This window comes from Gopherus evgoodei, chromosome 1 (assembly GCF_007399415.2).
Source record: "Gopherus evgoodei ecotype Sinaloan lineage chromosome 1, rGopEvg1_v1.p, whole genome shotgun sequence".
Classification (NCBI taxonomy): domain Eukaryota; kingdom Metazoa; phylum Chordata; order Testudines; family Testudinidae; genus Gopherus; species Gopherus evgoodei.
Window position 1 is genome coordinate 328,689,838 of NC_044322.1, and position 16,257 is coordinate 328,706,094.

The following is a 16,257-nucleotide window of genomic DNA, read 5'->3' on the forward strand; positions in this document are numbered from 1 at the left end:
CTGTTCCCTATGGAATGCCTAGTTTCACATTAGTATCTGGCTATATTCAAATAGGAAAATATTCTCTTTATCAGTGAATTTTCTGTTATCTAAAGTCCATTATTTTATTATTACATTACTAAGGCACCTATCTTGGTAGCTAAGCATTGATCCCGGATGCATTTGGCCATATATGTATTCATTTCTGCATTGCTATGGGGAAGCTGGTAGTGATCCCTAGATTTACATTTCCATTTTAAAGGATTCTTGTGACCATTTTTGAGAAGCTCTCATTGCCTTCCTTTCTAGCAGGCCTTTGTTATTCTGCAGGGAGAATGCCCTTGGCTAGCAAAGTGCCTCTTCCCATTCCATGGCATTTGGATCAGCTTTTGCTGAGATTAAAAATTGTCATTTCTCCTCTCTCCATTACATTCCTCTGGAAGGTTTTGGCAGCATATCAAAATAATAATTATACACAAACATTCTATGGCTGGCCTCATGTTGCTGCCAGCACAGCATGAGCAGCAGACACTGTGCTGGGAGCTCATAGAGCAGATGTTTTGCCTGGGGGAGAGGAGAGAACTGGTCTAGTCTGGGCACCCTCTCTGGGGGCACCACATGGGGCAAGAATCAGGCTGGACTTCCCTGGGACCCAGAGGCCCATCTTTGCCCCTCTGGCAACCCACATAGGGCTTGAGCTCCTCCAACTCCTCAGGAGGATGGAAGAGAGAGAAGAAGAGAGTGAGACCAGGTTCCCCCAACCGGGCCCTGAACCAAGTATCTGGGCCCAGTGGCCCATCTCACCTCTGGAGCACCACATGGGATGAAACTCCCCCAACTCCCAAGGGTGTGTGTACCTGTGTAAAGGGAACTGGCCCAAGTTCCTCCCTTCCCCACTAACCAACCACATAACTCAGCAATCTATTCCCTCCCTTTTGTCCCCAATCACTGCAGTTAGTCCTGTAGCTTGAATGGTAGCAGTGCTGACTGTTCAGTGTTCTATGAGGATGTGCAAAATGTAATTTTAGGATTTCCTAAAGGATAAGGCAAGGTAAAAACAAATTCTATTTTAAAATTGTGGGTTAAAAGAATATGATTTAGATTGCACTTGCCAAGTCAAGCACTTGAAAGTTGGGAAATACCCGATTAGCAGTTGCGTTTAACTTTAATTTGTCCCCCTTGTGCGTAAGCATTTTATGACACAGTCTGTAATTACATGCTGATGTACTGTTTTTTCGACATGATCCCTGACTCATTCAGTGCCCGGGTGTGGGCAAACATAAAGCTGGCTTTTCCTAATTTTCTGGTGTTTGACTTTGCAACCTAAACAGCATTTTTTTAATGCATTTTTGTTGCTGTTTCTAATATAGCTACATATGTATTTGAGCTAAACAGAATAGTGGTAAAGGGAAAACAAAAGTCTGGGATTTGTAAAGCAGAAGAATAAATAAGCACTACATACAGGAGACCACTTGACTTCAATGGAATTTTTGCCTGAATAAGGACAGCAAGATTCAGATTTATTGGTTTTAATGGCTTCCAGAGTTTAGACTGAAAATTCACGGCTAAGAGGAATGAATAAGTAGGATTGGATCCGAGCCAGATATTATTGTGAAACTGGACATATCACACAGAGTGCTGGTCTGTTCAGAAATGTCCATTGTTTCCATAGTCCTGTGGTACAGATTGATCTGTTCTCTTTAGTTACGATACAATGGGAACTCACGTAGATTCCACATGGTTCCCACCCCAAGACCATGAGCAATTTCCACCAGGATCGCATGATGACTTAACACTGAGCCATTGTTCCCATAAACAATTGTTCATAGCCTCAATATTAATGTCTTCACATTAGTGTTGGGTTAAGGCCACATTTACCTAACTTATCCCTAGCTTCAACAGGAGTTTTGCTGAGGAAGGAAAAGCAGTGTAGGGTCCATCGTTTCAGAGAAATAGTCATTTTCTTTTTTGTGCACAAGCCACAAATAACAATATTTTAAGCAGCAGAACAATTTTTTAGGGCAACTTTACCCTCAGGTATCAGAGGGGTAGCCGTGTTAGTCTGGATCTGTAAAAGCAGCAAAGAATCCTGTGGCACCTTATAGACTAACAGACGTTTTGGAGCATGAGCTTTCGTGGGTGAATACCCACTTCTTCAGATGCATGTAGTGGAAATTTCCAGGGGCAGGTAGATATATGCTAGCAAGCAAGCTAGAGATAACGAGGTCAGTTCAATCAGGGAGGATGAGGCCCTGTTCTAGCAGTTGAGGTGTGAAAACCAAGAAAGGAGAAACTGGTTCTGTAGTTGGCAAGCCATTCACAGTCTTTGTTCAATCCTGAGCTGATGGTGTCAAATTTGCAGATGAACTGAAGCTCAGCAGTTTCTCTTTGAAGTCTGGTCCTGAAGTTAGGGATCAGCCACACCATCACCGGTTCATTCACCTGCACATCCACCAATGTAATATACGCCATCATATGCCAGCAATGCCCCTCTGCTATGTACATCGGCCAAACTGGACAGTCTCTACGGAAAAGGATAAATGGACACAAATCAGACATTAGGAATGGCAATATACAAAAACCTGTAGGAGAGCACTTCAACCTCCCTGGCCACACTATAGCAGACCTTAAGGTGGCCATCCTGCAGCAAAAAAACTTCAGGACCAGACTTCAAAGAGAAACTGCTGAGCTTCAGTTCATCTGCAAATTTGACACCATCAGCTCAGGATTGAACAAAGACTGTGAATGGCTTGCCAACTACAGAACCAGTTTCTCCTTTCTTGGTTTTCACACCTCAACTGCTAGAACAGGGCCTCATCCTCCCTGATTGAACTGACCTCGTTATCTCTAGCTTGCTTGCTAGCATATATCTACCTGCCCCTGGAAATTTCCACTACATGCATCTGAGGAAGTGGGTATTCACCCACGAAAGCTCATGCTCCAAAACGTCTGTTAGTCTATAAGGTGCCACAGGATTCTTTGCTGCTTTTACCCTCAGGGTAATCCTGTTCTCAGAGCACAGCCTGAGTACTGGCTGTGGGATGAGGAGATCTGGAGCACACCCAGCTAGGCCATGGAGTACAAGTAGAAGCCTTTGATGGCCCCTGCCAGACCCTCCCATCTTTATCAGCCTCTTTGACTGGCATTCTCCCCTTCTGGGTGTGTGGGGGAAATGGAGAGTGGATCATTACCCAGTCTCCCTTCCTGGTCCACCCCCAAATCCACCTTATGCACTTAGACACAGTGCTGTGCTCCATAATGTGCTGGGCTATGAGCCCTCTTCATGGGTTCCCCAAATCCTGCACCAAACTGGCTGCGCTGTGCTGAGGGCATTCCGTACCGATGGGGGAGGGAAGTCCTTAAAAGGAAAAGAACCTTCAGTAATGAAAACAATCTGCCATAAATGTTAAGGTGATCAGATACATAACATTACTGACAAAAAAGCCCAAGAGCCAGAGGGAGACAATGCATTATGATTGCCCAAGAGCTATGGAGTTAACAGTTTTCTACTTTGTTTTCATCAGGGTGACTCTCATCCCACATCTGTCAATATTTCAGGTGAAATATGTGGCTCACAAGTTTGCATTCAGGTAGGTCTGCTGATCTGCAGATATACTCTGCGCTAAATAAACAAGCTGGCATGGAAATAAGAAACTGCAGGCAGTGTTGCAGCTGCCTCTTCCCAGCCAAATCTGGCCATGACCCACTTGTAGGTTACAAAGAGCATTATGAATAGTTTGAATGTGCTGCTATCGTCCCTTGCTGAGCTTGTATTAATTATTTAAGGTAGAAGACCATTCTTGATCTCTTATTTCTGTAGATGGCAAACAGTGGAATATTAAGGGCTGTTAAATTAACTCCTCCATCTAGATAAACTCTTATGATGGAAAGATTACAGTCAGAAGGGCAGAGGGAAGTAACAAATAAATGTATTAACATTTTTTTAAAAACAGGTCTAAGGACTTCAGTGCATTCAGGCATATATATACAATAGTAAAAAAGGAGACATACAGCATACAGCAGAAATGCACCAATCAGGGCCGGTGCAAGGATGTTTCGTGCCCTAGGCAAAACTTCCACCTTGCACCCTCCCTCGCCCCCCTACGTCCCTGCCATGAGGGCTCCCCCCGCGGCAGCTCCCCTCCTCCTCCCTGAGGCAACCCCCCTGCAGCAGTTCCCCCCCCGAAGCCCCCCTCCTCACCCCAGCTCACCCCTGCTCCGTGCACGAGCACGAGCTCCCTGAGCATGCCATCATTGCTTCACTTCTCCCAGGCTTGCAGCACCTAAGCTGATTGGCACCGCAAGCCTGGGAGGCGGGAGAAGTGAAGTGGCCACGGTGTGCTTGGGGAGGAGACGGGGCAGGGATGAGCTGGGGTGGGGAGTTCCCCTGCATGTCGCCCGCCCCCACTTGCTGCAGGCGGCCCTCCCCACGCTCCCCTGCCCCAGCTCCCTCCGCCTAAATACCAGCGGCAACCGGGGTGGCCGAAGATCCGGCCGCCGCGGTCGCTGCCAAAGAAAATGGTACCCCCTCAAATCCTAGTGCCTTAGGCGACCGCCTAGGCTGCCTAAATGGTTGCACCGGCCCTGGCACCGATACACATTTAAATGACTTTTATTGAAACAGAGCTGGTTAAATAATGTACAAAAATGCCAGCATATATCTGTACAACTGAGTTTTACTAACAGATATGTTAATAGAAAATGAATTTGAAACTCAAAGGTCTGATTCCACGTGGAAAGCGAGTGTTACATTTGTTTTTTGTGAGTATTTGAACCAGAAACTTAAGAAATATTTTTATTATTATTGTATAGCATCCAAAAGTATGCTAGGCACACTGTAAAAATAAATAAATCACTTTTTGGAAAAACAAACGTCCTGAATCAGATGGGCCTGGCGGGGTTGGGAGGTGGGGAGAGGTGGAAAGTTCTTCTGGTGCTGTGCCTCTGGCCGCTGGCCTGGAAGGCTATTGTCACTTTCTGCCTTTAGCAGGGCCGGCTCCAGGCACCAGCTTATCAAGCAGGTGCTTAGGGCAGCAACTGGGGAGTGGGGGGGCACTTTTAGGTATTCGGCAGAGGGTCTCTCACTTCTGCTCGGAGTGAAGGACCTCCCGCTGAATTGCCGCAGATCACCATCGCGATCGTGGCTTTTTTTTGTTTTGTTTTGCTGCTTGGGGCAGCAAAACCCTTGGAGCCGGCCCTGGCCTTTAGTTAGAAAGTGAAAGTGACAAGGGCCATCTAGAAAGTCAGCCAGGGAACCCTTATTTTCCATCAGACAATCATCCCAATAGAAAATCCTCCAGTAGCTATATCTTCTATAACCCTGAAAGTGACTCAAGAGTGACACAAGGATAAGCTAAACCATTAAACAGATTTTTTAAAAACCATCCACATTCATTTCAGTAAACTAACATGCCAATATTTATTTCACCAAAACAAATGATCATTAACCATATTGTTGAGAGGGAAATAACCATTTTTTCTTTCTTTTAAAAGGGCTGGAGGACAGATGTAGATTATTCTGTTCCATTACTGATCTGTGATATCCAATGCAGTAAGTACTAATAATGTTTCACATGAAAGACTGAAACAGATGAGATGGGTTTGGCAGCAGAATCAGGGTCTCCTGGGACTGACACAACAGTCCCCATCCTTCTGGGCTGCAGATTTCAGGGTCAAATCCTGCTATCTTTACTCAGTAAGTAAGAGGAAGGGTGATGTTGTGACTAAGACATGGCACTGGAACTCAGTAAACCTGCCAAAGACTTTCCATGTGACTCTGGGCAAGTCATTTAATCCCTCTGTGACTCAGTTCCCCTTTTGTACAAAGGGGATAATAGCACTTCCCTATCTCATGGAGGTGTTGCGAGGATAAATTCATTAAGGGTTTGAAAAGTTCTCAGCTCAATGATGGGCTCAGCTGTGCGTGAGTTTAAGTCCTAGCAATAAGCAGGAGTGAGTTCAGATCAGAGCTCACAGCAGAGATAGCCCTGAGACAGGAATTTTGGATCTAAGGCACAAGGCACAACAGGAGACGGGCTGAACTGAGAACTCAAAGTGCAGTCAAGCTGAGAAGAAGGCTCCAATTACACTTTGTCATCTTATTGTTCAGTTGCTGTAATAAAATCATATCTCAGGAAGTGGGTGAGGGTTGAGACCATGCACGGCCTTTGGAGTGTTAAAAGCAGATGGGAAAATCACCTGCTCATAAGACCTTTTGAAAACATAGCTTTAGATATATAATGCCCTGTGCACATTTTGCTTAACCATAAAAGCACTTCACAGCTCACTTTAAGAAGCCTTACTCTAAAAACGTTGGGGCCTGTAATTGTACTCTGGCAGCAGAGCTCTGAGGGAGTGCTGGCATGGGACTTGGTAATTCATTTTCTTTGAAAAATACAATACCGCATAAAGTCAAACACTTAACCTTAGGTTTTAAGCCAATCTCTGTCTATTAGAGATGAAGATGAGATCTCATGTATCATGCAGATTATCCCACATTTGCCTACTGCAGTGTTCACATACCTTCCTCTGAAGCAGCTGACACTGGCTACTTCAGAGGCAAGATACTGGACTTGATGGACCTCACTGTGATCCAGTATGGCAGTTCCTAGTTTCAGCTATTTGTTTGGAAGCCTCAAGAAATGCACTTTGTGGTCTGCAGCAAGTATTATGTTTTCAGTGAATAGAGTCACTATTTAGAAATTCTTTATTCTCAGATGTGCATTTTCCATAACAACAAATACATTTTCCCCAGCATTATCTTCCCAGAGTCAAGAAGATGATGAAAATGCCATAAGGATCATGTTGCTGACAGCAATCATTTTAATCCTGGTGATGATGATGGCTCTCCTTGGACTTAAAATTTTAACAAGTACGTAATCAAGAGAATGTTAATTGGAGAATCAGTCCATATTTTCTTGACAATCTGGAATATAGATTTAAAAATGAATGGACATTAATGGTATATAGTGGAAGGATAGTAAAAATCCTTCCCTAGCATCCACAAGGAACTTTTCCTCATTATCCATGCCCAGACACCCCATTGGATCATTCACACTGTACCCTGGACTCCTGCCCCCATAAAACCCTGGGAGAAGAAGCACGTTTTGCAGCATCTGTTGAGGGTCTCTAGATCTGGGCTCTGGTAACTATGGGAGAGGAAATTAATGCCAAAGTTCAGGGCCTGCAATTGACAATGTCCTCTTGCTAACTCCTTCTTAAACAAGGGGACTGCTAGCTGAAGTCTCCACAATGGTCATGGGTGTCAGGGTATTGCACAGGGAGGGAGGCAGTCTCTCAAGCAGCTAGCTTAAACAAAACTTGCTCCCAAGTATGTACCAAGAAGTATATGTCTGCAAAACATCAGAACAATTAGAATTCATTTACTCCAAGTCAGATTCTGATATCCTTAATCACCTTGAATAGTGCCTTACTCCAAGAGTTGAGTCACTGATTTCAATGGTACTGTTTGCGAAGCAAGATTCTAATCAGCATTTTATTATTATTTATTATGGTAGTGCCTAGGGATCAACCAAGATTAGGCCCCATTGTGCTAGGCACAGTACAAATATGGTATAATAGACAATCCATGCCCTAAAGAATTTATAGTCTGTGCTCGTTTGCTGGGCCCAGAATCGGTGTTCCAATGTATCAACCAGTCCCACTGCCACCATGATGTCCCAATTGCCACAGCCCGTGCTTTCAGGAATGTCTGTGTCCATGTCCTCATCACAATTGTCCTCGTGCTGGAGTTTCTTAGCCAGGTTCTGCACATACTGCAGGATAATGCGTGAGGTGTTTAATTCTCACAACAACAGCGGCGTGAGCTCCATGCTTGCCGTGCTATGGTGTCTGCACAGGTAACCCAGGAAAAAAGATGTGAAATGATTGTCTGCCGTTGCTTTCACAGAGGGAGGGAGGGAGAGAGGGGAGACTGATGACATGTACCCAAAACTACCTGCCACAATGTTTTTGCCCCATCAGGCATTGTGAGCTTAACTCAGAATTCCAATGAACAGCGGAGACTGTGGGAACTGTGGGATAGCTACCCACAGTGCACTGCTCCGTGAGTCAATGCTAGCCACGGTATTTAGGATGCACATCACCGACTTAATGCGCTTAGTGGGACATACACAATCAACTGTATAAAAGATCTAAAGATCAACTTCTATAAAATCAACCTAATTTCTTAGTGTAGACATACCCTGAGGCAATGTCTACACTTAAAAGCTTTCAGCGTCACAACTATACCGATATGAGCGAGCTCTCCCATCGACATAATAAAACCAGCTCAACGAGTGGTGGGAGACTGTCTTCTGTGGACACAGCGCTGTGGACACGAGCGCTTATGCCGGCGAAACTTATGTTGCTCAGGGGTGTGTGTGTGTTTTTTCACACCCCTGAGTGACAAAGTTTTGCCAACATAAGTGCCAGTGTAGACATGCCCTAACTAGATAAGACAGACAAAAGGTGGGGGTAAGGGAAATACCATACACATAGAGTAATCAGTGTGATGGCCTGCAACTGTCCTGGTAGTTCCACAATATTTCTCTCTCTCTCTCTCTCTCTCTCTCACACACACACACACACGGGTGGGGGATGGGGTTTAGTTGGAGGGGATTAGCCAAACAGCACAACAAGGGAAGGGAAAGGGGACAGAGGGGGACAGGGCAGGAAAGACAATGAGGAGAGAGGGAGAGAGAGAATGGTGTGAGGGGCAGGGGAGGAATGAGGCAGAGATGATGAGACGAGGAGAAAGCAGGATGGGGTTGGAGAAAACAGCCGGTCAATACAGGGCAGAGAAAGTGTAGTCAAAACTGTAGAAAACACTCTGAGTATGAGTTTAGGTATCAAAATCTGGCCCTCAGCATTCACACTTCATCTCATTTTTTTACTTGGTAAGAGTAGGGTTTGTCCTACATTGCAACTGTGCAGTTTTCATACAGAGGATGTCTGTCGTAATGATTGGTATAAGTACTGCGGGAGCTATGTAAGGGGTGCAAAACTATACAAAGAAATAAATAACTTTACTCATGGTAGTTACCACAAATTCCCCCGTTAACACTGCGCTTGTGCAGCTAGTAACAGTCAGCGGCAGTGCTATTTTTCATTTGTTACTCATGTTGTTAGCATGACTATCAAACCCTTTCCAATTAGATCACTGAGCAAATATTTGTAAATATTTTTATTGTTTGCTCTGGCATGGGATTGAGAAAAAAAGATCATCTTTATAGTTATATGCCAGATACGTCATATGTGTCTTTACAATGAAATTATCATGTACAGCTGTAAAAGCATCGTCCAGCATCAGTCCTCTCAAAATGGTTTAACGTTATTTCCAGTGTATTTTGCTGCCAGAAATTCAGCATCCAATGATTAAAAAACCCTTATATCAGAGGTATAATTAGTTCATGCTCATGAAGGTTAATCTACTTCCAAATTCAAGGCAAGGTTTCCAACTGGCATATTTAACACATTATATTTTTTAAATCAGTCACTGAAATTTGTATTCAGCATGACATTCCCTCTGAAGCAACAGAGCTTAAGGAACTGGGCAGTCAGACCCTCATTTTTAAAAGCACTGGCTAAGATGCAAGACTTCTCTAATTTATACCTTCTTTTCCATTTGGTCGCTGTTTGCTCCCCCCCTATAATTTAAGGGATATGAATATTTCCAATCAGCTACTGCTAAAATAAATGTATGAATTAAAATGAAAATAAAATGGCATCTTACATTATGATTTATTTCTCAGTTTTTCACAGAAAGAAACATGAAGGCAGAAGTCCAGCACAGATTATAAGGCAGAGGTAGTCAACAATTCTCTTCAATGTACAGCATGTCAGTTTTTTAATGTTCGTCAGAGATGAGGGATTGACAGCCCTGAAGAAGCCATGGTAAAACCCTCTGTCCACAGAGCAGAGGCAATGGCTTTGTAATATCTGTACTGGAATTAGTATTGTAGATCCCATTACAGCTGGAAGTGGTCCTGACTTTCTCGGTCATGACAAAACTCTTGTCCCTGCTGGAAGCATGTGTTTCTTTTTGGGTTTCTGCCTGCACCGCATGGTGTCAGAACTGACTGGGTACCATTGCTGGGAAAGGATAAAATAAATGAATACAGGAAACGAGAGAGGGAAAGGTAGACGTCTCCATAATAAGAGTAGAAGGCAGCTCTGGAGTAGCCCCCAGAAGAGGCGAGATGAACAGAGAAAGAGGGCACCTCAAGCTCTTAAATTGAAAAGACCCGACCCAAAGAGGGAGGCAAAGGAGGGCGGGGGGGAGAGAGAAACAGCCAGGGAAAGAAAAACATATACTTTAACCTTGATGTGGAGGGATCACTGCTCAGCTGACAGGGGTGCTCCCATCCTCATACCACGCCAGTCACTGCCTTTCCACAAGGAAAGTGGTGCCACTTAGTATGATGTGTAATAATTTCTTTATTTTGGACATCTGTGCACTGCTTGGACTCAAGCAGCCAAGTCCCTGAGTTGCTGAGAAGGCTTAGAACTGTATAAATCCTAATGCTATACTGTTGCAATAGACTCTGTTCCAAACTAGGGGGAAATGCCAATCTCCTGTCATGTTTAGTTTCTCCACTAGAGTGAAGAGTACCTCTTCCTTGCATTGATGATGGTGACTGGTGACTTTAGCAGAACTTTTTCAAGATCCTCAACGTCCTTCTCAATATCAGGTTGACTTTACATGTTACTTGCAAACCCTTGTACACACAAGTAGTCCGCTCTCATGCAAACAGACTTTGGTAGGACTATTCACAAGTGTAAAAGGCTTTACAAGCTCAGAGTGTAACATTTTAACTTCTTCACATGAAGGAGTATCATGTAGTCTGTTTGCCTATATCTCAAGAACAGAAAAGGTTGGTTAGATCATGAGGGTAGAGAATTTGGCCCACATTTTCCTGTGAAATGAATGGTTTATTTAAGATGCCAGAAGTGGGAAGGTTTTGCACCCCAGTTGCTGTATTATGAGTACTTCAAGATTTATACATTTATAAAACCATCAATCTGAATTACTAAGAGTTATGGAATGGAAGAGATTTTATATAAACGTTGATAAATGTACTTACCTCTAGTGAACTGAACCATAGCTTCCTTTATTTTCTGAAGCCTTTCTGATAACTTTAGAGCACTGTGGCGAATCTTGCCATAGACAGACTTGTATTCCTGAAATTCTTCTCAGGTCTATCTGATAACTGCATTCAGTATTTTATGTATTGTATTTCTTTGAGTCAAAGACATTTTTCCTCTTGTTTTATTTTATGGAAAAAATGGAAACATGTTCACAGCTTTGTTAAATAATTAAAATGACAATGTACATTTCCTCTCTAAGGAACTAGATCCTCCTCCCATTAAGTTAATGGGAAAACCTCCATTGACTTCAAAGAGAAGCAGATCAGGCTTCTGGTTTCTTGGTTGTTTAAAACTCTTACATGAAATATAGTTCTTAAGAAAAGTATTTTGTCAACATAATGAACTGAAGTGTTTTTGTCTTGTATTATAATGCCAGTATTTATACTTGCAACTGAAAATAATACTGCACACTATACAAAATGTTTAGTGTTTGTCATTTATTTCTTTTAAAACTCTCCAAACTCCTGTCAAACATTCTTAATTCCTTTTGTGTAATAAGGAAGTGACGTTCACTGAGACATCAACAATGGTGATGCCTGAAACCCATGTGGGATTGATCATAGGAGGTTGGGAGCAGGGGAGAGAAGGAGGGAGTGGAACGAGAGGTTGATCAATAAAATATATTTTCCATCTGCATGCCTTTTTGCTTTAGGAGCCTCAAGGGGCAATTTAAAAAAACAAAAGAAAGCAAGCAGTGTTTCAATTGAAGACATGTTTGCAGAGCTGAAACATATGGTTCATTAGGAGCTTGAGAGAGGAAAAATAATGCTTGGCTGCTTTGATGTTAAAGCCTATTACACTGAATGTGCATTTTACTGGGATGGTGGTGGGCTGGGGGTGGGGAAGGCCTGCCTTATGCAGGACTGCAGGCCAAGGAGCAGGGGGTCACAGATCGCCTTGCTAAACCCTTCAGTTATCTGAAAGTGTGGAGCTTTACACTATGAAATGGATTTGTAATTGTAATTTACGTATCTCTTTTTCCCTATAATTATATACGCACTTCTATCACAATCAATGCAGAACAGTGGAGATAGTACCCTCTTGATATTTTACAGTTCTTTGCTCATATTGGACCAAATCCTGGCTCCTCTCACTTCTCAGTGGTGTGTCACAATCTGGGGATATGGGTTAGTATTCTCTTCATCTGTCCCCAGCAGAGAACCCCTACCCAAACCCAAAACCTGTTCGCTAGGACAGAAGGACTGAGTCCATTATGCTTTGTTACAGTAAAATCTTAGGGTCAGGTTGGAGGCTATCTTCTTTCACCTTTGCTCAAATTGAAATTGCATTGAGGTTCCTCAATATGAGTAAATGTGGTAGAATTTTGCCCCTTTGCTCTCAGTTATGCTTGTGCAAAACTGCACTGAACTTAATGGAATTAAGCTGGATTTACATGCGTGTAACTACCAAACATGTAGCCTCCAGTTACTAGTTTCTCAGATTGAGAGTTGATGGCTATGCCTCTAGTTAAGGCTACCCGACAGGCTGAGCAGGGGGTTAGACTAGATGACCTCCTGAGGTCCCTTCCAACCCTGATATTCTATGATTCTATGACACTTCCCAATTTAAGACCCTGTTTTCAGTTGCCTATAACTTTTTCAAACCATTGTTCCTGTGAGGCTGTGCTGGGTTTGTCCCATACATGCCCTGACGAGGTGTAAACTGCATCTCTGTTCTTGGAGAGTTTTTGCATGGGCTTGCTTTAAGCCATGAGGATACATTTTCAGCCTCATAACTATATAGATAAAATTATAACCTGTAACCTTACTATAACATTACTGTAACAATTACTATAACAACAATGCTCAGTGCATTATGAGCCTTCCGAAGACACCCAACATGACAAACTTTGCATTGGATACCACACAGTCATGTTATAAAGATGAACATGGGGGTGTAGGGTGTTACCCCAAAGTACAGAGCATCACACCTACTACTGCTACCAGTTACAGCTGGCTTAAGAGACTTAAACAAATGACACTACACAGTTTCTTACTGGCTAATACTGGCTTAAGCAAAGTAAGAACTGGCTCAAAACTACACCCTTTTCTGGAACTAATTTAAATGGATAATCTTGTCCTGTCTCCTTCACCCCCACAACAGCCTTTTCCAACCATCTTTGAAGATCTGCCATTGAAATTTAGCTGTCTGTCTGCTAAGCCCCATTATTGCTTCTTTGAACTTTGATGTCACTTTGGAGTTTCCCTAGTGAGTTGGGCCCCATAGTATCAATCGTGGTGATGTGCCTAAAGCATATGAGATTTTTGTCCATGTGTGATTAGTAGCTTCAGTGAGAAAGGAAAGACTTTTTGCAGTCTGGGGACTTCCAGAGACACATCATGCTGCTGAGGGTTCATCTCAAGGGCCAGCCCAAAAGAAATCCTGGATTTAGGAAAAATCTACAGTAGCTGATTCCACTACTTCTGGGGAAGAGCTTTCAGCTTTTCTTTTTCTGCACATACACCTCTATCCTGATATAATGCTGTCCTCGGGAGCCAAAAAATCTTACTGTGTTCATGGTGAAGCCGTGTTATATCGAACTTGCGTTATACTGGGTTAGAGGTGTATCTCTCCTGAAGAATAGCTGTGGCTCCCATTCCACAAAGACTTTGCTTCACTCACTGCATGACAGGGAGATCAGCCTAAAAAGATGTGACTATTCAGGTTGCATTTAACTGAAGTATGAATTCTAGGCACATTTGAAAAACCACACTAGGTGCCTGTCTGCTTCTTTCAATACTTAAATACTTTTGAGTATTTGCCTAACATCACGCATAAAGTCTGAGGCAAAGCAAGGACCTGAACCCGTGTTGCCCAGTAGTCGTTCCCAACCACTAGACCATCCTTCCTTGTCTACTCTGAAAGTAGTGGTCCTGGAGGGGAAGGACAAGCATCCAGTCCTTTCTCTTTTCAGTAGGCTGGGGATGGGCCCCTTGTCTGCTTTGGGAATGCTATGAACGAGATGGGAATGAATGTCTCTCCTTCTCTCTCTGTCGCCTGTTCACACCAGCACACAGTCAGACGCTTCCCTTTTCTTTTGTCTTTATTTCTTTGGTTCATTTGAGTTCATTTAGACCCTCTTTTCTGTATCTCGAGACCTGAAATGCCTGAGGAGGCTGCATTTTCAATTAGGACCAGCTGGAGCTAAGGAATCCTGTGGAGAGGCAAGCGCTCCCAAGATGCTTAGATAATAAGTTCCAGTTGCTATAAAAACCTGATCAGGGAACTAGAACTGAGACAGAGCCAATTCGGAGAAGATTAGTTTAGAAGTCCATATTATATGTGCTCTCAAGCCATGGGGAACTATGAAGCTCTTGGCCATTTCATTATTTTCCTTAGTTAGTAAATGTTTGGCATTTGACTTTGCGAGTAGCCTGTTAACAGCTGATTTTGGATGCTTGGTAGAGACATAAGGCTTGTCTACATGGCCCTGCAGTGTGCACTACAGGGGTGTGAGCTGCAATGCCCACTGAAGTGTTGAGCTATAACTGCCCCGTGTAGACCCTGATAGAACAAACTGTAAATGGGACTATGTTAATACAAACTACGCATCTTCTAGTTTGTGCTACCAGGGTCTACATAGGGCAGTTACGTTCTACACTCAGGCTGCATTGCAGTTCACACACCCCCGTAGTCTGCACTGTGGGGCCATGTAGACAAGCTCATAATGCCTGTTGGGAAATGATTGCCCCAGAAGAGCTGCTGTCATGCTGCTACCAGGGTGGGGAAAGGGTGACAAGCTATTAGAGCAGTGGCTCCCAAACTTTAACAACCTGTGAACCCCTTTCAGTAAAATGTTGTCTCACGAACCCCCTCCTAAAAATGAATATTTCCAGGGATTTTCTCCTTTACCTGAGTATAAATTATAAAAGCAGTGATCTTGGAAATATAAACTTTGTTTTTATGACATGCTTATTACACACTTTATTATTAATTTTTATTTATCATTACAGTATTTCTATTACATTATGAAAATGACAACACTCTTCCAAGATCTCACTTTCGTAGCTTGTATCACTTTGAATAAGCCTGTTATAAGACAAGGCTCCTACGTTACATCAAGGAATATCAGATGTAAAATAGCATGAAGGTACTTAAGAAGCTAACTCAAAGAGTTCCTTCTACACAAGCATTCAAGTCTTGAGCAGTCCAGGCAAACAACGCACGTAACAACAAAGCTTATCTGCCTAGTTAATTTTAAAAAACAGCAAACTATAGCCAACTCCCTTTCCATTTCTTATAAGGAGTCTTGAAGTTTAAATCTCCTCAGTGTGCTAGATTATGCTTGCTTTGATCTGCTTAGCTCTTGGAAGTCCACGGGCTCCGGGCTGCTGGCCCCTGTGCTGCCCAGGGTCCCTAAGGACAGCTCTGTCCGCCATTAGGGAATTTTTTCCCGAGACCCCCATGTAATATTTAGTGAACCCCCAAGGGTTCACAAACCCCAGTTTGGGAACCACTGTATTAGAGTGACTCTAAAGCACCAGCCATGCTCAGCAGCGGTTGGTGCCCACTGCAGGGAAGATATAGTAACTGCAGTAAGAGAGGGTCAACCACTTGCAGGACTTAAGTTTTGGTTAAACTGAATCAGCGTCTACATTTCTGCATTCTTAACATAACAGCACTCTGCTCAACTGATGGATGGGATCCTCAAGAGTATATGGGATGTGGCCCTGCTTGTCCTTCACAAACCCACTCCCACTCTTCCGTTACCTCCTGCTCAGAAAAGCAAATGATGAGCTGATGGGTCTGTGGCAGTTCCCATTGTTGGTGCTGTCCTTTCCTGGAGACAGAGTTCTGTAAGGCTGGGTTAAAAAGGCAGCAGCATTCATTGTAATAGCTGCAGAGTTTTTTTTTTTAAATGAAAGTTTAGAATTGATAGCTCTTACAAAAATGCTGCAAAAATTGGAGAGGGCCTAAAATGTTGTGCATAGGATTTCTCTCTTACCCCCATGTCACCATGCCTTTGTGGGCCACTAAGAATACCAAATTCAGGACAAACTGCTGTGAAATAGGGCAGACATCCCCCAAAATCGGTGGTTATTCTCCCATATATACCAAATCAGCAACAAAAGTAAACTTCTGTCTCACCACACTGGCTAACAAGAAGCCAGAAAAGCAGTCTCCTTAGGC

The 16,257-nt window shown here is 43.3% G+C and overlaps 1 protein-coding gene across 3 annotated transcripts in view; it reads left to right on the forward strand.

Annotated features, from left to right (window-relative positions):
- Nucleotides 1-11,520, forward strand: part of IL17REL (interleukin 17 receptor E like) — a 71,449-nt gene extending 59,929 nt beyond the window's left edge. For all 3 annotated transcript variants that reach the window (XM_030549228.1, XM_030549229.1, XM_030549230.1), the window contains 5 exons: nt 3,504-3,569; nt 5,473-5,530; nt 6,734-6,850; nt 9,732-9,786; nt 10,568-11,520. In XM_030549228.1, the coding sequence (XP_030405088.1) occupies nt 3,504-3,569; nt 5,473-5,530; nt 6,734-6,850; nt 9,732-9,786; nt 10,568-10,607 (336 nt within the window). In that variant the 3' untranslated portion in view covers nt 10,608-11,520. The remainder of the gene's footprint in view (nt 1-3,503; nt 3,570-5,472; nt 5,531-6,733; nt 6,851-9,731; nt 9,787-10,567) is intronic.
- The last annotated feature ends 4,737 nt before the right edge of the window (nt 11,521-16,257 follow it).